Below are 24,614 nucleotides of genomic sequence, written 5' to 3' on the forward strand. Positions count from 1 at the left end.
GAGAATACATTTATGTTAGCGGTGCTCAAAGAACTCTTAGCCGTCTTATGGCAAATATTAAACAACCTGTGAGCATTTATGCCATATTAACCTGTGAACTGGTCATATTTACCTGTGAACAGGACATATTTACCTGTGAACAGGATATATTTACCTGTGTATAAGATATATTTACCTGTGTACACGATATATTACCTATCTTAACACTAAAAGATATATTTTTCAGGATATATGTAATCAGTATTTACTTTAAATCTCGACTCTTCTAAGTACATATATATATATATATATATATATATATATATATATATATATATATATATATATATATATATATATATATATATATATATATATATATATGTCGTACCTAGTAGCCAGAACTCACTTCTCAGCCTACTATGCAAGGCCCGATTTGCCTAATAAGCCAAGTTTTTCTGAATTAATATATTTTCTCTAATTTTTTTCTTGTGAAATGATAAAGCTAAACTTTTCATTTTGTATGAGGTCAATTTTTTTTTATTAGAGTTAAAATTAACGTAGATATATGACCGAACCTAACCAACCCTACCTAACCTAACCTAACCTATCTTTATAGGTTAGGTTGGGTTAGGTAGCAGAAAAAGTTAGGTTAGGTTAGGTTAGGTAGGTTAGGTAGTCGAAAAAACATTAATTCATGAAAACTTGGCTTATTAGGCAAATCGGGCCTTGCATAGTAGGCCAAGAAGTGAGTTCTGGCCATTAGGTACGACATATATATATATATATATATATATATATATATATATATATATATGTATATATATATATATATATATATATATATATATATATATATATATATATATATATATATATATATATATATATAAATTTATATATATATATATATATGTCGTACCTAGTAGCCAGAACGCAATTCTCAGCCTACAATGCAAGGCCCGATTTGCCTAATAAGCCAAGTTTTCCTGAATTAATATATTTTCTCAATTTTTTTTCATATAAAATGATAAAGGTACCCATTTCATTATGTATGAGGTCAATTTTTTTTTATTGGAGGTAAAATTAACGTAGATATATGACAGAACCTAACCAACCCTACCTAACCTAACCTAACCTATCTTTATAGGTTAGGTTAGGTTAGGTAGCCGAAAAAGTTAGGTTAGGTTAGGTTAGGTATGTTAGGTAGTCGAAAAACAATTAATTCATGAAAATTTGACTTATTACGCAAATTGGGCCTTGCATATTAGGCTGAGAAATGCGTTCTGGCTACTAGGTACGACATATATATATATATATATATATATATATATATATATATATATATATATATATATATATATATATATATATATATATGTCGTACCTAGTAGCCAGAACGCACTTTTCAGCCTACTATGCAAGGCCCGATTTGCCTAATAAGCCAAGTTTTCATGAATTAATTGTTTTTCGACTACCTAACCTACCTAACCTAACCTAACCTAACTTTTTCGGCTACCTAACCTAACCTAACCTATAAAGATAGGTTAGGTTAGGTTAGGTAGGGTTGGTTAGTTTCGGTCGTATATCTACGGTAATTTTAACTCCAATAAAAAAAAATTGACCTCATACATAATGAAATGGGTAGCTTTATCATTTCATAAGAAAAAAATTAGAGAAAATGTATTAATTCAGGAAAACTTGGCTTATTAGGCAAATCGGGCCTTGAATAATAGGCCAAAAAGTGCGTTCTGGCTACTAGGTACGACATATATATATATATATATATATATATATATGTCGTACCTAGTAGCCAGAACACAATTCTCAGCCTACTATGCAAGGCCCAATTTGCCTAATAAGCCAAGTTTTCATGAATTAATTGTTTTTCGACTACCTAACCTACCTAACCTAACCTTACCTAACTTTTTCGGCTACCTAACCTAACCTAACCTATAAAGATAGGTTAGGTTAGGTTAGGTAGGGTTGGTTAGGTTCGGTCATATATCTACGTTAATTTTAACTCCAATAAAAAAAAATTTACCTCATACATAATGAAATGGGTAGCTTTATCATTTCATAAGAAAAAAATTAGAGAAAATATATTAATTCAGGAAAACTAGGCTTGTTAGGCAAATCGGGCCTTGCATAGTAGGCCGAGAAGTGCATTCTGGCAACTAGGTACGACATATATATATATATATATATATATATATATATATATATATATATATATATATAGAAGTCAACTGTGACTCTCTCTCTTTCTCTTTTTCTCTCTCACATATTCCTAATCCTATTTCTTTCTTCTGCCTGATGAGGTGTGAACTCAATCTTCATATTGTTAATTAGAATGATATTATGATTCTCTTTTTTTTAGTGTAATTCACATATTTATGCCAACTCCTTCAGATACAATAATTTAATTACCGTGTCTTGTTCTGTGTTCCTTAGAGACTGTGGGTTACAACTATTTTCCTTTCACCCAATAACATGGATTAACATTATTTTTTATATGACTTATGAAAGGGGAAAAAACAGGAACGACAGTAAAGTTAATGTAATATATTCTCCATTCACCTCATTTTTGGGTAGTAAATAAATTTAAATTTAAATAAAGTAAATAAAAATTATTAAACAATTAGTTATTATAATACTGTTAACAAACACAACTGCTTAGTTGCCCTAGTAAGAAAAATAAGAAAAAAAATTTCCCTTAAGAAATAAAAAGAACTCATTTTACCCCACAAGGGAAAAAATGCAATTTTTTCCCTCAGTAAGCAAAAAAAAAAAAATGACTTCGAGGGCTACACAGACTTCATCTTTAGACATCAAGGGAGACGGAGCTCAAAAATAGCCTTCGAGGTATCAGAGCAAATTTATATATAGACCATTCCTGGTTTTTGCCCTCCGGTGGCAGTCTGGAGAACACAGACCTGGAGTACCTTTGATGTCGGGGTCATGGCCCTTCCCTTTCCGGCGTGGTATTTCTGTACACAGGAGGTCAGAGAGTCTCTGTGTGTTTCTTGGTGAGTTGTTGTTTACTTGTTTGGGGGTGCTGGTGGTTTGTTGTTGTTTGTTGATGTTGCAGAATGGTTTCTTGGTGTTGTTTGTTGTTGTTGCTTCCTCCTTGTGAGGTGTTGCTGCACTTTAGATATGTGTTACTTCTGTCTGGTGAGATGTTTCTTATTCCTGCCTTTGAAACACTAATCCAACTGTGCCCAGACATCACCATGTATACCCCACTACATGTATATATATATATATATATATATATATATATATATATATATATATATATATATATATATATATATATATATATATATATATATATATATATATGTCGTACCTAGTAGCCAGAACGCACTTCTATGCCTACTATGCAAGGCCCAATTTGCCTAATAAGCCAAGTTTTCATGAATTAGTTGTTTTTCGACTACCTAACCTACCTAACCTAACCTAACCTAACTTTTTCGGCTACCTAACCTAACCTAACCTATAAAGATAGGTTAGGTTAGGTTAGGTAGGGTTGGTTAGGTTCGGTCATATATCTACGTTAATTTTAACTCCAATAAAAAAAAATTGACCTCATACGTTATGAAATGGGTAGCTTTATCATTTGATAAGAAAAAAATTAGAGAAAATATATTAATTCAGGAAAACTTGGCTTATTAGGCAAATCGGGCCTTGAATAGTAGGCTGAGAAGTGCGTTCTGGCTACTAGGTACGACATATATATATATATATATATATATATATATATATATATATATATATATATATATATATATATATATATGCATATAAGCATATGCATATAAATCGGCACATTTCTTAAAATTTGATTCGGACACGAAGTCGTGCTCCTTAAAAAAAACACGGTGTTTTCAGTTCCATTGCATGCAACATAATCCAATCTTCCCCCGTCTGGCTCGACCTTTCCTGGGCCTCTTCATCTTTGATCTTCTTGTCAACACATCCTCCTTACGACGTGCGAAGATATATATATATATATATATATATATATATATATATATATATATATATATATATATATATTTATATATATATATATTAGTATATTTTGGAAGCAGTCTTTCCTGTAGACATATATTATTAAATATGACCGAAAAAGTAAGATTAATAATTCTAACCGATTCTAACCGAGGTTTCCACACTGCAGTCTACACTAAGGAAACGAACATAGGAATGTGCCTAAATGCCAACAGCGACTGCCCAGACAGGTACAAGAGGAGTGTTGTTAACGCATATGTCGTCCGTGCTCTCAGCCACAGCTCAGAATGGAAGCAAGTCGACGAAGAACTCTGTAGGGTAAGGCAGGTCCTAGTCAACAACGGCTTCTTCAATGGTTTCGTCGAAGACATCATAAGAAGGAAAGTGAAAAGCCATGCAACCTCTGAAGAGACAACTAACACAACACCTATACCCCCTATTAGACTATTTTACAGGAACTTCTTTTCCACAGCTCATAAAACGGAGGAAAGGGTCCTGAAAGATATTGTTAATAGAAACGTTATCCCTACAGACAAAAATCAGAGGATACAACTGACGATTTACTATAAAACCAGAAAAACGGCCAGCCTACTCATGAGAAACTCTCCAGACACAAAGCAAAACGCTTTAAAAGAGACCAACGTCGTCTATGCCTTCAAATGCCCTCTTGGGGACTGTAAGCTCCAAAAAACCCAGTATATAGGCAAGACAACAACATCTCTTTCTAGGCGTTTAACGATGCATAAGCAACAGGGCTCCATTAAGAAACATATAATCTCTTCCCACAACCAAACCATCGCCAGAGAAATCCTAGTAAACAACACAGAAATCATCGATAGATACAGCGATAGCAGACGGCTTGACGTTTGCGAGGCACTACACATTAAGAAGTCAACACCAGCAATCAACAGCCAATTAATGCACAACTATATTCTACCCACCTCAAGACTCCGCTCCAATATAGAAGCATCAAGAAATATGGACCAATAGGCTTTCTCCAATCACTTCCATTCAATACCCATTGTTTCGTGTTCTGTCTTGTGTTGATGAATTTAATACCCTATTAATACCACCTCACCCCATCCACCTCACTCAAATGTAGATATAAACAAATCGGAGATGTGTAAGTTCTATTCAGTTGTGTATGTGTAAACTAAAGTCTTTGAAAATGTAATAAGTTTTACGAAACGCGCTTAAGTGTCGCGTCAGACTAGAAATAAAAATGAATTTTGGAGAATTGATTTTTGAATTACCACCAGCAGTGAAAAGAAATGTACGAAAGATTGAGAAAATTCGTGTTAGAATTATTAATCTTACTTTTTCGGTCATATATGTCGTACCTAGTAGCCAGAACGCACTTCTCAGCCTACTATGCAAGTCCCGATTTGCCTAATAAGCCAAGTTTTCATGAATTAATTTTTTTTCGGCTACCTAACCTACCTAACCAAACCTAACCTAACTTTTTCGGCTACCTAACCAAATCTAACCTATAAAGATAGGTTAGGTTAGGTTAGGTAGGGTTGGTTAGGTTCGGTCATATATCTACGTTAATTTTAACTCCAATAAAAAAAAATTGACCTCATTCATATTGAAATGGGTAGCTTTATCATTTCATAAGAAAAAAATTAGAGAAAATATATTGATTCGGGAAAACTTGGCTTATTAGGCAAATCGGGCCTTGCATAGTAGGCTGAGAAGTGCGTTGTGGCTACTAGGTACGACATATATATATATATATATATATATATATATATATATATATATATATATATATATATATATATATATATATATATATGTCGTACCTAATAGCCAGAACGCACTTCTCAGCCTACTATTCAAGGCCCGATTTGCCTAATAAGCCAAGTTTTCATGAATTAATGTTTTTTCGTCTACCTAACCTACCTAACCTAACCTAACCTAGCTTTTTTTGGCTACCTAACCTAACCTTACCTATAAATATAGGTTAGGTTAGGTTAGGTAGGGTTGGTTAGGTTCGGTCATATATCTACGTTAATTTTAACTCCAATAAAAAAAAATTGACCTCATACATAGAGAAAAGGGTAGCTTTATCATTTCATAATAAAAAAATTATAGTAAATATATTAATTCAGGAAAACTTGGCTTATTAGGCAAATCGGGCCTTGAATAGTAGGCTGAGAAGTGAGTTCTGGCTACTAGGTACGACATATATATATATATATATATATATATATATATATATATATATATATATATACCGTGACTCACGTTCACACTGACTCGTGTGCTCACAGCACAGAGAATGGATGACCTACCAGTATAGTATTTCAATTAAAATATATAAAAAAAATATTGCGCTCGGAAAAGCTAAATTAACTCCATTTATTTTGCCATGAAATCAAATAGAATTTTGTTTTACGAAGACTGGAGGAAAGGAAAATGAAATAATCCACCTGAAAATAATATGAATAAAGAGACATTTACAACAGAAATAACTGATCGCTAAAATATTATGACAATTATTCAAGTGATTTCATTCAAAATCAAGTTATACATATCGTATATACATAGAGGAAGCATGGTATATTTCGAGGTATGTATACTCGATTTTTCTATCGTTTTTTTTAGTTTTGTAGAGTCTTTATGTATGATGACAGCTTTAAATTGGCATTTATAATTAATTAAAACTCACTAATTCATTATGATATGAAGACAGATAATTCAGAAAAACAATTAGTTTGAAGAAAACGAGAGTGGAGGAGCGGGGAAACAAAAGGGAGACTTAACAAAAGAGGAGAATCATATCTTGCTTAAGTTAAATCCTTTGCTGACCTAATTTTTCAGCTTGACATATCAATTCGCGATGATTCTCATATGTTTTCACGTCGAAAATACAACTGAACCTCAAAAGCCTTTTATGCAAATTGCACAAAATGACTGGCATATTGCGCTAACATTGCCTAGGCATTCATTGAAATGACAGCATTCATTGAATGAATGAATGCTAATAAGATACGACATCTTAATTCAATTAAACAAAAATTCAATGCTTTTGTCTACCCATAAACGTACGAACCCTTGCAACCTACCTAACGTGTCGAAGTCGATACATAGAAAACGTCAATATTGAGGTGCGTTAATTATTACAATCATTTACATTTACTTGTTTACATTTGTAGGGGATTACGCTGTAAATGCGCCGTGTTGAGTATGATGTGGAGAGCTCTTAATGGACCTCCACTACTCCTTCAACCATGACCAAGACTTGACACCTCAGAGTGCGACGAACCAGGAGTGGAACCAGGAGTGGAACCTGGAGTAGAACCAGGAGTGGAACCTGGAGTAGAACCAGGAGTGGAACCTGGAGTAGAACCAGGAGTGGAACCTGGAGTAGAACCAGGAGTGGAACCTGGAGTAGAACCAGGAGTGGAACCAGGAGTAGAACCAGGAGTGGAACCAGGAGTGGAACCTGGAGTAGAACCAGGAGTGGAACCTGGAGTGGAACCTGGAGAGGAACCAGGAGTGGAACCAGGAGTGGAACCAGGAGTGCGTGGAACCAGGAGTGGAACAGGAGTGCGTGGAACCAGGAGTGGAACCACGAGTGCGTGGAACCAGGAGTGGAACCACGATTGCGTAGAACCAAGAGTAGAACCAAGAGTGCATGGAACCAGACGTACGTCTTGGAACCAAAATCCCGCAAAACAATATATAAATGAAAAATATGAAGTTTGGAAATCACATTCTTAATAAAACAGAAAACTGGATAAAATGTTAACAATGACGTCTATAACAAATAGCGATAAAGATAAGAATAACGCTAAAAAACGCAATAACGACGAGGGAAACAGCAATCATAGAGGATTATTATATAATTTCTTTGGAAAACGGAAAACGGCGTTATTTTTTTAGGTGGGCCTGGTTGATGGTGAAACTTTCCTCCTTCCGAATGATATGTGGGACTGAGGATACGAGCATGAGGTGGGACGAGTGGGGGGCGGGATTACCTAGTGGTAGGCATCCATCAGTCTCAGGAGACTATGGAGTTGCGCTCTGGTTGTCGGTCTGGAGTGGCCTGTGTAGGTAGATATTGGGGAAGAAGCTGTTACCCATGCATCAGGTCCCCCCATCCTCTCTCCACATCGCCTACTTACCTGGTAGAATTCACCTGTCAGTGACTACGGTTCGAGTGAGGACTAGCTCTTCATGCCCCTTCATGTAATTGTTATATCACAATTTTAACTATTTTGACGTTCAAATTCTTTGTCGAATCTGGATTTAGAGTTGTGGATGGAGGTGGCTTCTACAACTTCTTCTTTCAGTGTACTTAACTGGTTAACTACCCGTACAGGGTATGAGTACTTTCTTACATTCCTTCAGCTCATTTGTGTTTCCAGCTTCCACCTGTATCATCTTGTGCTACTTTCTCTCAGTCTGAAGAGGCTATCCTTGTCCACCTAATCTATTTTCCTCAGTATCTTGTATGTTGTGATCATATCCCTCTTCTGTTCCTTCTATCCTCTAGGGGTGTTAGATTTAGTTTTATTGGCTCATTCTAGAAGCTTAACTAGTTCTGACACTAATCTTATGCAAGAAATTGAACTTTTAAGATTTTTGCGAAATGATTCACAAGGTGAGGATTCCATTCCGATGCAGCGTATTTCAGTATTAGTGTAACAAATGTTGTGTAGAGTGTCTTGCAGAAGTCCTCATTTTCATTTCTAAAGGATGTTCTCATATCTGCCCACACCATCCTCTTATAAATTAGGTCGCTTTTCGCTCAAATGCGCACTGAGGCCAAAAATGGTCGTAAGATAAAATGAAATCGGCTCACGAAATAGACGTACTGTCCCGTTTTCTGTTTTGGGTCTTCAGGCCTACTAGGTTAGGTGAGGAGAGGACATATTAAATTAACGGTTTTTATGACGTTTTGAAACCTTAGGAGAATTTCCTGCCCTCCTAACCTAGAAGAGGACCCTTAACTTGCTGCTCTTGGGTAAATTTCATTTGGAAAATTAATTTAAATTTTTTGTTATTTAAAATATGGCCATTTTTGGCCGTAGTGCATACGAGCGAAAAGCGACGTAAGTGTTAAGAGAACGGGTTAGGATGCTGCTATTTTTATTCTATGTGTGCCTTTGGGGTTTGTGTTAGAACGATAGATAACCCCAAATCGTTCTTTCGTTCCGATTCCTGTAGTTACCTTTCCCTTATGGTGTAGATAGTGTGGTCTCCTCTCTCTATCTACCTTTCACTTATTGGGATTGAATTCCAACAACCATTTTATGACCGCACTTGGAGTTTATCAAGGTCTTCATGTAACTTCCTGCAGTCATTCTCTATTTTTACATTCCCCGTGAGCTGGTGGTGGATGAGTAAAGGTACTGACCTATCAGTGACTATAAGGAAGTAAGGTTTAGCTCATAAGGACCCGCCTATTAGCCTTGTTGTAAGTGTTGTGGTGTAATTGAAATATTCTGACAGTCAAATTTTTTGCCGAATCTGGTCTTAAAGTTGTGGAGGAAAGTGGTTGTGCAAGTTGGAAAAGAGGAAGAGGAAGAGAATGAGGAGAAAGAGGAAGAGGAGGAGGAGGAAGAGGAGGAGGAGGAGGAGGAAGGGAAGATGGAGGAGATAATAATGCAGCAGGAAAAGGAAAAAGAATAGCAAAATAATAAAAATTATAATATCAAGAAAGGAAGCAGAAAGAGAAATTGAAGAAAAAGTATGATGGAAAGTGGCAAGAGTATTAGAAGAAGGGGAAAAAGGAAGGAAAAAAGAAGAAGGCAGGAAGAAGGAGTTAGGACAAGGAAGAGGAACCGTCAAAGATAACAAGATAACAAACTAGAAAACCATACAAGAGGAGAATAAGACTAAGAAAGGAGACCGATAATAACCCTCACCCCAGCATGTTGAATGTTTGCCATTCTTGTCCACACACTTAAATCCTGACAGTTATGGGGCTATCAACCCCCAACGTTAAAATTACGACGCTCTAGTGAAATCTAAACGAGCGCAATATTTACGCAACCTCGGCCACGCCATCCATCGTCCGACCTCCAGTGACTCGGTGCGGTCAAACGCTTCTGGCAAGGGAAAAAACACTTAAAATTTGACGTTTGTCAAATCTTGACAACGTGCAAGGTATATTCCAATATTTACAAGGTATGCCATAGGTGTACCAAACAGGTAACTTTAGATACAAATGCGCACGGGATTATTCCTGTTATCCCATTAATTAACAGAATAGTACAACAGTACTGTTGTAAAAGAAGATTAACGGTGTTTAAACAGAAGGAAATAAATACTGACATATCAGAGTTGACAACAACGAACAAAAAACATAAAACTGTCTTCATTTAAAGACTTTCTAATTAATAAAGCAGATGAATTTTAGATGAATTTCTATGTTGAAGGAATGTTTAAAACTTATACCACAATGAGTGGATATATCAATAAACTATAAACATTTACCATATGTTGAGTATAAATTATACCACATATGGTGGCTTAGACTACAGTAAGGTTAGTACTTCAAATGTTATGATAAACATAAGTTAGTATAAACATTAATTCTTATCCGAGTAGGTAGATATAGCCTGATTAGGCTGTGCGACTACATCAAATTAGGGTGTGGCACATGTAGTCTAGTTACTATGTACTAGGCTGGCACTCATGTGGCATCTGTGGAGCAGCAAGGGTAGGAAAGTGTTGACCAAACCACACACTAGAAAATGAAGGGACGACGACGTTTTGGTCCGTCCTGGAAAATTCTCAAGTCGATTGTCGTGGACCACTCACAATCGACTTGAGAATGGTCCAGGACGGACCAAAACGTCGTCGTCCCTTCATCTTCTAGTGTGTGGTTTGGTCAACATTTTTAACAATAGCAAGGGAACCTGTGGTGTTCCTACAGGTATAATTATCTAAGAGCCAGTTATAGTGAATACTATTTTATTAAGTGTTAACACTAGACTGTGGCTTTAAAGAATAATTGTGGGAGCTTAAATATTTATATATACACGTGATGCAAATACGAGTCTGTTGTGATGACGTTACGAAAACTCCTATTTTCTTTAACTCTGGTAATGGCTAACTATAAAATGTTAACATGTGTGTCGGATTTCCGACAGACGTAGCTATTATAGTTCTGTTAGGGCGACTGTTAACAGAGTCATGGAGGGGGTAAACGCTGTGTAAATCCCCTCGAAAAGGGGGAATATCGTTATTGTATTTCTGTTGGTGAGTCTGTTAATGCAGTACTAACGTGCGCTGATAGGTGGATATCGCTATAGTAGTTCCGTTAGCAACTCTACCAACGGAAAGAACTCAGCAAAGTACAGCTGAGCAAGTACGTACTCAGAATGAGGGATTTTGATGCAGCAGTATTTATGAGAATTCGTTTAGACTTTGATTGCATTAAGATTTTGATTGCTGTTATTTTGTCTTAATTTAGTGCCTTTCATGAAGCCTTATAAAGTATTATAACTTCTATACAAATGTTGTTTAAATTCAATTGTGAATGAACGACGATTTAAGACAAAAGAGTTTGATTTGATTTATAAGGCGGAATATTGGATACGTTATGGAATGTTGAATTTGAACAATAAAGTATACTGAATGTTTGTTTTTAAAAAAACTTCCAATTTATTAAATTTGTGTGTGAAATAATTAGGTTGTGAATAATCAAAGCTTCCTAAGACTTTGATTTGGGTTTCACTTATGTTATTTTTGCTGATTTTGTTGAGTAAGAACAGTTGGATGGACAATTTTATGGGATTGTTGCATTATGGCATGCATAGTGTTGCTTTTATTTGGAGTTCATTACACCAGTGAATGTGAATATTGCAGAGAGGGAGAAAGAGAGAGAGAGAGAGAGAGAGAGAGAGAGAGAGAGAGAGAGAGAGAGAGAGAGAGAGAGAGAGAGAGAGAGAGAGAGAGAGAGAGAGAGGCTTTGTTCTGCAATATTTATTTTATTGAATAGTCTGTCATGTCAGCTGTTAAGCCAGCTGGGATGAATGGTTCGTGGTATTTCAACTTCATATTTTTCATTGTGTTGATAGCATTCATGTTTTTACATTCTTGTAAATCCACTAACACGCATAGCGTTTCGGGCAGGTCTTTAATCTAACACATATATATAAGTAGGATATATCTAGCAAAATTTTTTATTTTGAATTTGATTGTTGAAAATTTTTGAATTTTTTTAAAAAAAATTTTCTTTTATTCAAGTATATGTGTGAATAAACGGCCCAAGTTCTCCCTGGTAATGCAATTGTTTGATGAAAAACGTAATCTGACTGTTTATCACCCATGTGCCCTCAGGGGATGGAAATGTTGCGGATAAACTCCGAAGTTTCGTTCCCTTTTGTAGGGTCTGGGTGGTGTAGTGGTTAGTGTATCAGTTATGCTCAGGTGCGAGAACACCTGAGCTTTCTGAGTTCGAGTTACTTGCAGGGGTGGGTGCCTGATGTGTGTTTACCTTTCACTTGTGGTTTAGGCAAGTATATATATATATATATATATATATATATATATATATATATATATATATATATATATATATATATATATATATAAATAAATATATATATATATATATATATATATATATATATATATATATATATATATATATATATATATATATAAATAAGGAAGTATCTGTACTTTTTTTTATTAAGGAGCATGGATGGGAGAGACTTCGTCGGACACATAGTGGCCGCTTTGTTTCCTATATTGTTGATTTAATTTTCAATCACCTGAAACCTGAAGACATGGAAAAAAAAAACTAGAATTTTTTTTTTTTTTTTTTTCAAGTTACTTGTGTTCATTCGGCCATTAAATGATAATACTTTAAAGCTAGGAACTAATTATTTTCAAGTTGAAGGAAGACTTGAAAATAATTAGTTCCTATTTAGAAAATATCGATGAGATAAACATTGTCTATACTTAAATCCACTCTCCATATATCTTCCATCCACTGAAGAAAATTTCTAATCAACCATTTCAATGTCTCCAATTCATCTTGTCAAAATCTAAATACGTCTTTGTCCGAAGTCAAATAAAATAATATAATCAAGAAGTACGAAAGAGCAAAGCATACCAGAGCTGCCATCTTAAGACAGATGACACTAGACTAAGAAGTTAATAGGCTGGTGAGGGATGCTGGAACACGTCCGACCTCGACAAGAGTCAAGTGGAGACTGACTCAAAATGGCTTCTCTCCGTGAATTATATTTCAGCCTCGTGGGATCTTAAGAGTTGGGTTATATTTCAAAGTATATTTACCATATTCATTTTTTTTAATTGGAAAGTTCATAAAATTATAAAATTTCTTCTGAACACAGCACCTCAGTCCCGTTCATTGTTTGTCGGAGTTAACTATACGTAGGAGTTTAACGTAGTTTACTATACATTGGAGTTTACTATACATAGGAGTTTACTATACATAGGAGTTTACTATACATAGGAGTTTACTATACATAGGAGTTTACTATGCATAGGAGTTTACTATGCATAGGAGTTTACTATGCATAGGAGTTTACTATGCATACGAGTTTACTATGCATAAGAGTTTACTATACATAGGAGTTTACTATACATAGGAGTTTACTATATGTTGGAGTTTACTATTTATAGGAGTTTACTATACGTAGGAGTAACTCTCATCAATAACGGAAGAAGTTTTAATGAACCATGTTTTCATAGGACAGTAAATGTCTTCAGCTCCCGGCCTCCGAACCTCTGAGGCTGCTCAAGTGATGAGATATTTACACGTCGAGTTTACTACTCGATTTAGTCCTAATTGCTCAAGAAATCAGAACTCTATTCATACAAACTTTACATCGTGCAAGATTTTTCTTGACGTCTTTTTTCTTTCGTTCTTGGTTGAATAGTTTTTTAACTGTGACTTATTCACTGGGTCCAGGTAGACGTGTTGTGGTGTTGATGCTGCTTTTGCTAGTGATGCTGCCTTTGCTAGTGATGCTACCTTTGCTAGTGATGCTGCCTTTGCTAGTGATGCTACCTTTGCTAGTGATGCTGCCTTTGCTAGTGATGCTGCCTTTGCTAGTGATGATGCCTTTGCTAGTGATGCTGCCTTTGTTAGTGATGCTACCTTTGCTAGTGATGCTGCCTTTGCTAGTGATGCTGCCTTTGCTAGTGATGCTACCTTTGCTAGTGATGCTGCCTTTGCTAGTGATGCTGCCTTTGCTAGTGATGCTACCTTAGCTAGTGATGCTACCTTTGCTAGTGATGCTGCCTTTGCTAGTGATGCTACCTTTGCTAGTGATGCTGCCTTTGCTAGTGATGCTGCCTTTGCTAGTGATGCTACCTTTGCTAGTGATGCTGCCTTTGCTAGTGATGCTGCCTTTGCTAGTGATGCTGCCTTTGCTAGTGATGCTACCTTTGCTAGTGATGCTGCCTTTGCTAGTGATGCTGCCTTTGCTAGTGATGATGCCTTTGCTAGTGATGCTGCCTTTGTTAGTGATGCTACCTTTGCTAGTGATGCTGCCTTTGCTAGTGATGCTGCCTTTGCTAGTGATGCTGCCTTTGCTAGTGATGCTACCTTTGCTAGTGATGCTGCCTTTGCTTGTGATGCTGCCTTTGCTAGTGATGCTGCCTTTGCTTGTGATGCTGCCTTTGCTAGTGATGCTGCCTTTGCTAGTGATGCTGCCTTTGCTTGTGATGCTGCCTTTGCTAGTGATACTGTCTTTGCTTGTGATGCTGCCTTTGCTAGTGATGCTGCCTTTGCTAGTGATGCTGTCTTTGCTAGTGATGCTGCTAGCGTTGATGCCATGCTAGTGAATCTGCTGAGGTTGATGCTATTAGTGGTGGTGCTGCTCCTGCTGGTGCAGTGAGTCGACTGACACAAGCCCTGTAGTGCTTAGAAACACCTTTCATTTTGCTCTGTTAATTGGGCTACAATGCTATGATAAATAAATATAATCAATACTGCAGCCATACAATGGGATCGAACCTCCATCCTTGGACTCCCTAAGGCATAAATTATAAATACATGAACTTTCCCAGGTATAAATGATAAATGCCTGGACTCCCATAGACACTTATCGAGTTATCAATGTCGAAATGAATCGTTTGCTAAGCAAACATCTTGTATATACTGACATATATGTGGACCATTTGTGCTCTTAATAAGACCAGGTTTGATGTGGTTATTCTGAAGACATTTAGCTTCAACTGACTCGTAATCCAACACTCTCCGCCCTTGTTACGAGTCAAACTCGATATCACTGGATGAAATAAAATTCAATCACCGTTTTCAGATCACAGATGTGTACCCTCAGGCCTCTGGAGGGACGTGGTGAACTTTGACCGGCTGTGAAGGTCAAAGTTCAACGTTAAGTTCAAAGTAAATTGGCTTCTTAATAGAGATAGAGAGAAAGAGACACACACACATGAGAGAATACATTTATGTTAGCGGTGCTCAAAGAACTCTTAGCCGTCTTATGGCAAATATTAAACAACCTGTGAGCATTTATGCCATATTAACCTGTGAACTGGTCATATTTACCTGTGAACAGGACATATTTACCTGTGAACAGGATATATTTACCTGTGTATAAGATATATTTACCTGTGTACACGATATATTACCTATCTTAACACTAAAAGATATATTTTTCAGGATATATGTAATCAGTATTTACTTTAAATCTCGACTCTTCTAAGTACATATATATATATATATATATATATATATATATATATATATATATATATATATATATATATATATATATATATATATATATATATATATATGTCGTACCTAGTAGCCAGAACTCACTTCTCAGCCTACTATGCAAGGCCCGATTTGCCTAATAAGCCAAGTTTTTCTGAATTAATATATTTTCTCTAATTTTTTTCTTGTGAAATGATAAAGCTAAACTTTTCATTTTGTATGAGGTCAATTTTTTTTTATTAGAGTTAAAATTAACGTAGATATATGACCGAACCTAACCAACCCTACCTAACCTAACCTAACCTATCTTTATAGGTTAGGTTGGGTTAGGTAGCAGAAAAAGTTAGGTTAGGTTAGGTTAGGTAGGTTAGGTAGTCGAAAAAACATTAATTCATGAAAACTTGGCTTATTAGGCAAATCGGGCCTTGCATAGTAGGCCAAGAAGTGAGTTCTGGCCATTAGGTACGACATATATATATATATATATATATATATATATATATATATATGTATATATATATATATATATATATATATATATATATATATATATATATATATATATATATATATATATATATATATATATAAATTTATATATATATATATATATGTCGTACCTAGTAGCCAGAACGCAATTCTCAGCCTACAATGCAAGGCCCGATTTGCCTAATAAGCCAAGTTTTCCTGAATTAATATATTTTCTCAATTTTTTTTCATATAAAATGATAAAGGTACCCATTTCATTATGTATGAGGTCAATTTTTTTTTATTGGAGGTAAAATTAACGTAGATATATGACAGAACCTAACCAACCCTACCTAACCTAACCTAACCTATCTTTATAGGTTAGGTTAGGTTAGGTAGCCGAAAAAGTTAGGTTAGGTTAGGTTAGGTATGTTAGGTAGTCGAAAAACAATTAATTCATGAAAATTTGACTTATTACGCAAATTGGGCCTTGCATATTAGGCTGAGAAATGCGTTCTGGCTACTAGGTACGACATATATATATATATATATATATATATATATATATATATATATATATATATATATATATATATATATATATATATATATGTCGTACCTAGTAGCCAGAACGCACTTTTCAGCCTACTATGCAAGGCCCGATTTGCCTAATAAGCCAAGTTTTCATGAATTAATTGTTTTTCGACTACCTAACCTACCTAACCTAACCTAACCTAACTTTTTCGGCTACCTAACCTAACCTAACCTATAAAGATAGGTTAGGTTAGGTTAGGTAGGGTTGGTTAGTTTCGGTCGTATATCTACGGTAATTTTAACTCCAATAAAAAAAAATTGACCTCATACATAATGAAATGGGTAGCTTTATCATTTCATAAGAAAAAAATTAGAGAAAATGTATTAATTCAGGAAAACTTGGCTTATTAGGCAAATCGGGCCTTGAATAATAGGCCAAAAAGTGCGTTCTGGCTACTAGGTACGACATATATATATATATATATATATATATATGTCGTACCTAGTAGCCAGAACACAATTCTCAGCCTACTATGCAAGGCCCAATTTGCCTAATAAGCCAAGTTTTCATGAATTAATTGTTTTTCGACTACCTAACCTACCTAACCTAACCTTACCTAACTTTTTCGGCTACCTAACCTAACCTAACCTATAAAGATAGGTTAGGTTAGGTTAGGTAGGGTTGGTTAGGTTCGGTCATATATCTACGTTAATTTTAACTCCAATAAAAAAAAATTTACCTCATACATAATGAAATGGGTAGCTTTATCATTTCATAAGAAAAAAATTAGAGAAAATATATTAATTCAGGAAAACTAGGCTTGTTAGGCAAATCGGGCCTTGCATAGTAGGCCGAGAAGTGCATTCTGGCAACTAGGTACGACATATATATATATATATATATATATATATATATATATATATATATATATATATATATATATATATATATGTCGTACCTAGTAGCCAGAACGCACTTCTCAGCCTACTATGCAAAGCCCGATTTGCCAAATAAGCCAAGTTTTCCTGAATTAATATATTTTCTCTAATTTTTTTCTTATGAAATGATAAAGCTACCCATTTCATTAGGTATGAGGTCAATTTTTTTTATTGGAGTTAAAATTAACGTAGTTATATGACCGAACCTAACCAACCCTACCTAACCTAACCTAACCTATCTTTATAGGTTAGGTTAGGTTAGGTAGCCGAAAAAGTTAGGTTAAGTTAGGTTAGGTAGGTTAGGTAGTCGAAAAACAATTAATTCATGAAAACTTGGCTTATTAGGCAAATTGGGGCTTGCATAGTAGGCTGAGAAGTGCGTTCTGGCTATTAGGTACGACATATATATATATATATATATATATATATGTCGTACCTAGTAGCCAGAACGCACTTCTCAGCCTACTATGCAAGGCTAGATTTGCTTAATAAGCCAAGTTTTCCTGAATTAATATATTTTTTCGAATTTTTTTCTTATGAAATGATAAAGCTACCCATTTCATTATGTATGAGGTCAATTTTGTTTTATTGGAGTTAAAATTAACGTAGATATATGACCGAACCTAACCAACCCTACCTAACCTAACCTAACCTATCTTTATAGGTTAGGTAAGGTTAGGTAGCAGAAAAAGTTAGGTTAGGTTAGGTTAGGTAGGTTAGGTAGTCGAAAAACAATTAATTCATGAAAACTTGGCTTATTAGGCAAATCAGGCCTTGCATAGTAGGCTGAGAAGTGAGTTCTGGCTACTAGGTACGACATATATATATATATATATATATATATATATGTCGTACCTAGTAGCCAGAACGCACTTCTATGCCTACTATGCAAGGCCCAATTTGCCTAATAAGCCAAGTTTTCATGATTTAATTGTTTTTCGACTACCTAACCTACCTAACCTAACCTAACCTAACTTTTTCGGCTACCTAACCTAACCTAACCTATAAAGATAGGTTAGGTTAGGTTAGGTAGGGTTGGTTAGGTTCGGTCATATAATTACGTTAATTTTAACTCCAATAAAAAAAAATTGACCTCATACGTAATGAAATGGGTAGCTTTATCATTTCATAAGAAAAAAATTAGAGGAAATATATTAATTCAGGAAAACTTGGCTTATTAGGCAAATCGGGCCTTGCATAGTAGGCATAGAAGTGCGTTCTGGCTATTAGGTACGACATATATATATATATATATATATATATATATATATATATATATATATATATATATATATATATATATATGTCGTACCTAGTAGCCAGAACTCACTTCTCAGCCTACTATGCAAGGCCTGATTTGCCTAATAAGCCTAGTTTTCATGAATTAATGTTTTTTAGACAACCTAACCTACCTAACCTAACCTAACCTAACGTTTTCGGCTACCTAACCTAACCTAACCTATAGAGATAGGTTAGGTTAGGTTAGGTAGGGTTGGTTAGGTTCGGTCATATATCTATGTTAATTTTAACTCCAATAAAAAAAAATTGACCTCATACATAATGAAATGGGTAGCTTTATCATTTCATAAGAAAAAAATTAGAGAAAATATATTAATTCAGTAAAACTTGGCTTATTAGGCAAATCGGGCCTCGAATAGTAGGCTGAGAAGTGAGTCCTGGCTACTAGGTACGACATATATATATATATATATATATATATATATATATATATATATATATATATATATATATATATATATATTTATATATATATATATATATATATATATATATATATATATATGTATAAATATATATATATATATATGTCGTACCTAGTAGCCAGAACGCACTTCTCGGCCTACTGTGCAAGGCCCGATTTGCCTAATAAGCCAAGTTTTCATGAATTAATTGTTTTTCGACTACCTAACCTAACCTAACCTAACTTTTTCGGCTACCTAACCTAACCTAACCTATAAAGATAGGTTAGGTTAGGTTAGGTAGGGTTGGTTAGGTTCGGTCCTATATCTACGTTAATTTTAACTCAAATAAAAAAAAAATTACCTCATACATAATGAAATGGGTAGCTTTATCATTTCATAAGAAAAAAATTAGAGAAAATATATTAATTCAGGAAAACTTGGCTTATTAGGCAAATCAGGCCTTGCATAGTAGGCTGAGAAGTGCGTTCTGGCTACTAGGTACGACATATATATATATATATATATATATATATATATATATATATATATATATATATATATGTCGTACCTAATAGCCAGAACGCACTTCTCAGCCTACTATTCAAGGCCCGATTTGCCTAATAAGCCAAGTTTTCATGAATTAATGTTTTTTCGTCTATCTAACCTACCTAACCTAACCTAACCTAGCTCTTTCTGGCTACTTAACCTAACCTTACCTATAAATATAGGTTAGGTTAGGTTAGGTAGGGTTGGTTAGGTTCGGTCATATATCTACGTTAATTTTAACTCCAATAAAAAAAAATTGACCTCATACATAGAGAAAAGGGTTGCTTTATCATTTCATAAGAAAAAAATTATAGTAAATATATTAATTCAGGAAAACTTGGCTTATTAGGCAAATCGGGCCTTGAATAGTAGGCTGAAAAGTGAGTTCTGGCTACTAGGTACGACATATATATATATATATATATATATATATATATATATATATATATATATTTATATATATATATATATATATATATATATATATATATATATATATATATATGTCGTACCTAATAGCCAGAACGCACTTCTCAGCCTACTATGCAAGGCCCGATTTGCCTAGTAAGCCAAGTTTTCATGAATTAATATATTTTCTCTAATTTTTTGCTTATGAAATGATAAAGCTACCCATTTCATTATGTATGAGGTCAATTTTTTTTATTAGAGTTAAAATTGACGTAGATATATGACCGAACCTAACCAACCCTACCTAACCTAACCTAACCTATCTTTATAGGTTAGGTTAGGTTAGGTAGCCGAAAAAGTTAGGTTAGGTTAGGTTAGGTAGGTTAGGTAGTCGAAAAACAATTAGTTCATGAAAACTTGGCTTATTAGGCAAATTGGGCCTTGCATAGTAGGCTGAGAAGTGCGTTCTGGCTACTAGGTACGACATACCTAGTAGTTAACGTATGCGTTAACAACAGTTAACGCATACGTCGACCGTGCTCTCAGCCACAGCTCAGAATGGAAGCAAGTCGACGAAGAACTCTGTAGGGTAAGGCAGGTTCTAGTCAATAACGGCTTCTCCAATGGTTTCATCGAAGACATCATAAGAAGGAAAGTGAAAAGCCATGCAACCTCTGAAGAGACAACTAACACAACACCTATACCCCCTATTAGACTATTTTACAGGAACTTCTTTTCCACAGCTCATAAAACGGAGGAAAGGGTCCTGAAAGATATTGTTAATAGAAACGTTATCCCTACAGACAAAAATCAGAGGATACAACTGACGATTTACTATAAAACCAGAAAAACGGCCAGCCTACTCATGAGAAACTCTCCAGACACAAAACAGAACGCTTTAAAAGAGACTAACGTCGTCTATGCCTTCAAATGCCCACTTGGGGACTGTAAGCTCCAAAAAACCCAGTATATAGGCAAGACAACAACATCTCTTTCTAGGCGTTTAACGATGCATAAGCAACAGGGCTCCATTAAGGAACATATAATCTCTTCCCATAACCAAACCATCGCCAGAGAAATCCTAGTAAACAACACAGAAATCATCGATAGATACAGCGATAGCAGGCGGCTTGACGTTTGCGAGGCACTACACATCAAGAAGTCAACACCAGCAATCAACAGCCAATTATTGCACAACTATATTCTACCCACCTCAAGACTCCGCTCCAATATAGAAGCATCAAGAAATATGGACCAATAGGCTTTCTACAAACACTTCTATTCAATACCCATTGTTTCTGTTCTGTCTTGTGTTGATACTTTTAATACCCTATTAATATCGCCTCATGTTCTGTCTTGTGTTAATGCCACATCATCCCTCCCACCTCACTCAAATGTAGATATAATAGCAGAGATACGTAAGTTCTAATCAGTTGTGTATTTGTGAAGTCTTTGAAAATGTAATAAGTTTTACGAAACGCGCCCGTGTCGCGTCAGACTAGAAATAAAAATGAATTTTGGAGAAGTGATTTTTGATTTACCTCCAACAGTGAAGCGTAATGTACGAAAGATTGAGAAAATTCGTGTTAGAATTATTAATCTTACTTTTTCGGTCATATTTAATAATATATGTCTACAGGAAAGACTGCTACCAAAATATACTAATATTTATATATATATATATATATATATATATATATATATATATATATATATATATATATATATATATATATATATATATATATATATATATTTAGAATATATATAGATGATAACAAAGAATAGCCACTGAATTACACAAGTATTGCCACACAGATATAATCATAGCGAAATGAAGACAGCTCCGAAGATATGTATCGAGGCTCGTTCTTGAGCTAAAGGGGGGCTTAAACTATGAGGAAACACAGAGAGAGAGATGAACCTTACTACATTAGGGAAAGAGGTGGAATAGCGAAACATAACACATAAGAGGTCATAGATCGAAACTAGACACAAATAAGTCAATGACGACAGAACAATGCTAAGCTTAGCACTGTTCAGAATAGTGCTCAGCAATCGCAACAGTGCTAAGCTTAGCATAGTTTTGTCAGTGCTAAGCTGTAAGCAGTAAGTGGGAACTGGCCAAGCGTCGAAGCTGCGGATCCTAATTAACCCGTCACAAGCTTTTATATATAAATATGATAAAAGTGCGAGAAAGGAGTCATTGATTATATCTAAGAACATTCGAAAGGCGGGGCTCAAGAACCTAGCTCGACCCTGCAAGCAAACCTAGGTTAACACAGACAAATCAACACAATAACACTAACAATAAAAACTAACGTAAATGAAGGTCATTGACCGATTTAATAATTGGATAACAAACTACGAAAAACATCAAAACAAATACAAAAGAACTATAAAACGCGAGATGTAAATAATAAAACATGTAAACAACTAAAAGGGTGTTTGTATTTACACGAAAATCCATGTTCTTTCAGAACTGCCAACAGCTGGCGCCCCAGGGCGATCAGAACTACCAGTAGGATGGCTATGAACGTGTTGGTACCCCTGCTGATACCTCTTGGCGAACAGCTGACGAACGGTGAGTGCCAGATGTTTCTTCCTGTAGTCCAGCTCTTACTTGACTCTTGACAGTGTTGGGGGAAGTGCCATGATTCTTGACAGTGTTGGGGAAAGTGTCATGACTCTTGACAGTGTTGGGGAAAGTATCATGATTCTTGACAGTGTTGGGGAAAGTGTCATGACTCTTGACAGTAATAGGGAAATTGTCACGACTCTTGACAGTGATAGGGAAAGTGTCACGACTCTTGACAGTGTTGGGAGAGTGCCACAAGTCGTGACAGTGTCGAGGAAAGTGACACAACTCTCTGACTTGCCTCTGGTGTTTCAAGGACCTTGAGAAAGTGCTAGAGAAACAGAAAAACGTATATATATATATATAACAAAGTAATCATTCTTGCCATTAAGATGTTTTTTCTGGTGTTTAATACAACAATTAAACATTGTGTCATCGTTGTGTAGACGAAATGAGGACACTAGCGCAACGATACAATAGGCACACTATTGTATCATAGTATTTTATTTGTGTAGGAACACTGCATAGTTAACATTCACGTCTGTCAATAAACAAACAGACAATTGTAATCAAGAATATGCGATTAGCTGTTATCTATGAAATATATTTGAAATATATTCTAGCATGAGATTTATCATGAGTGAGAGAGAGAGAGAGAGAGAGAGAGAGAGAGAGAGAGAGAGAGAGAGAGAGAGAGAGAGAGAGAGAGAGAGAGAGAGAGAGAGAGAGAGAGAGTGAGAGTGAGAGAGAGAGAGAAGTAGAAGCAGTGTAAGAGAAAGAAAAAAAAAGGAGATGGAAAATAACGTGGCCAGTGATCCTCTTCCCCCTCTGGTCGCTTTCAACGTAAACGTTTATTGAGGCCGGTGACACTGTGTGTGTGTGTGAGTGTGTGTGTGTGTGTGTGTGTGTGTGTGTGTGTGTGTGTGTGTGTGTGTGTGTGTGTGTGTGTGTGTGTGTGTGTGTGTGTGTGTGTGTGTGTGTGTGTGTGTGTGTGTGTGTGTATTCACCTAGACACCTAGACTCACACTCCTCCCCCCCCACACACACACAGAGGCCGGTAGCTGAGCGAACAGCATGCTGGACGTATGGTCCCAGGTTCGATTCCGGCCGCCAGCGAGAGACAATGGGCAGAGTTTCTTTCACCATAATGCTCCTGTTACCTAGCAGTAAATAGGTACCTGGGAGTTAGTCAGCTGTCACGGGCAGCTTCCTGGGGTGTGTGTGTGTGTGTGGTGTGGAAAAAAAGTAGTAGTTAGTAACAGTTGAGAGGCGGGCCGAAAGAGTAGAGCTCAACCACCGCAAGCATAACTAGGTGAATACTACCAGGTGAATACACACACACTAACTTAAGAACATAAGTGGTTGGCCAACATAAGAACGGCATTTAGACACTTGTGTAAGGAATCATTCAGAACTTTGAATACCACATATGTCAGACCAATCCTGGAGTATGCAACTCCAGCAAAGAGTCCATATCAAGTCAAGCATAAGACTAAACTGGAAAATGTTCAAAGGTTTGCCACCAGACTAGTACCCGGGCTGAGAGGTATGACCTACGAGGAGAAACTACGGGAATTAAACCGCACGTCGCTAGAAGACAGAAGAGTTAGGGGGGACATGATCACCACGTACAAGATTCTCAGAGGAATTGACAGGGTAGATAAAGACAGGCTATTTAATACAAGGAGCACACGCACTAGGAGACATAGGTGGAAACTAAGTGCCCAAATGAGCCACAGAGATATTAGGAAGAATTTTT

The 24,614-nt window shown here is 35.7% G+C and overlaps 2 protein-coding genes across 7 annotated transcripts in view; one reads left to right on the forward strand and one right to left on the reverse strand.

Annotated features, from left to right (window-relative positions):
* LOC123755258 (putative neural-cadherin 2) overlaps window positions 1-24,614 on the forward strand; it is an 872,905-nt gene that overhangs the window by 347,198 nt on the left and 501,093 nt on the right. For all 6 annotated transcript variants that reach the window (XR_011229174.1, XM_069327628.1, XM_069327634.1 and 3 more), the window contains exon 2: window positions 22,758-22,861. Coding sequence is in view for 5 of the 6 variants with exons in the window: in XM_069327628.1 (XP_069183729.1) it covers window positions 22,804-22,861 (58 nt within the window). In the remaining variant the exon portion in view is untranslated. The remainder of the gene's footprint in view (window positions 1-22,757; window positions 22,862-24,614) is intronic.
* On the reverse strand, window positions 13,805-14,773 carry LOC123751242 (antifreeze protein Maxi-like). Its single transcript, XM_045733341.2, has one exon. It carries the CDS (start codon window positions 14,771-14,773, stop codon window positions 13,805-13,807), a length of 969 nt encoding a protein of 322 aa, XP_045589297.2.

The sequence above is a fragment of the Procambarus clarkii genome, chromosome 20, assembly GCF_040958095.1.
Source record: "Procambarus clarkii isolate CNS0578487 chromosome 20, FALCON_Pclarkii_2.0, whole genome shotgun sequence".
NCBI lineage: Eukaryota > Metazoa > Arthropoda > Malacostraca > Decapoda > Cambaridae > Procambarus > Procambarus clarkii.

Bases quoted from the DNA above. Each gene is read 5' to 3' on its own strand.
- LOC123751242 (XM_045733341.2), bottom strand. From the start codon at position 14,773: ATGGCATCAACGCTAGCAGCATCACTAGCAAAGACAGCATCACTAGCA.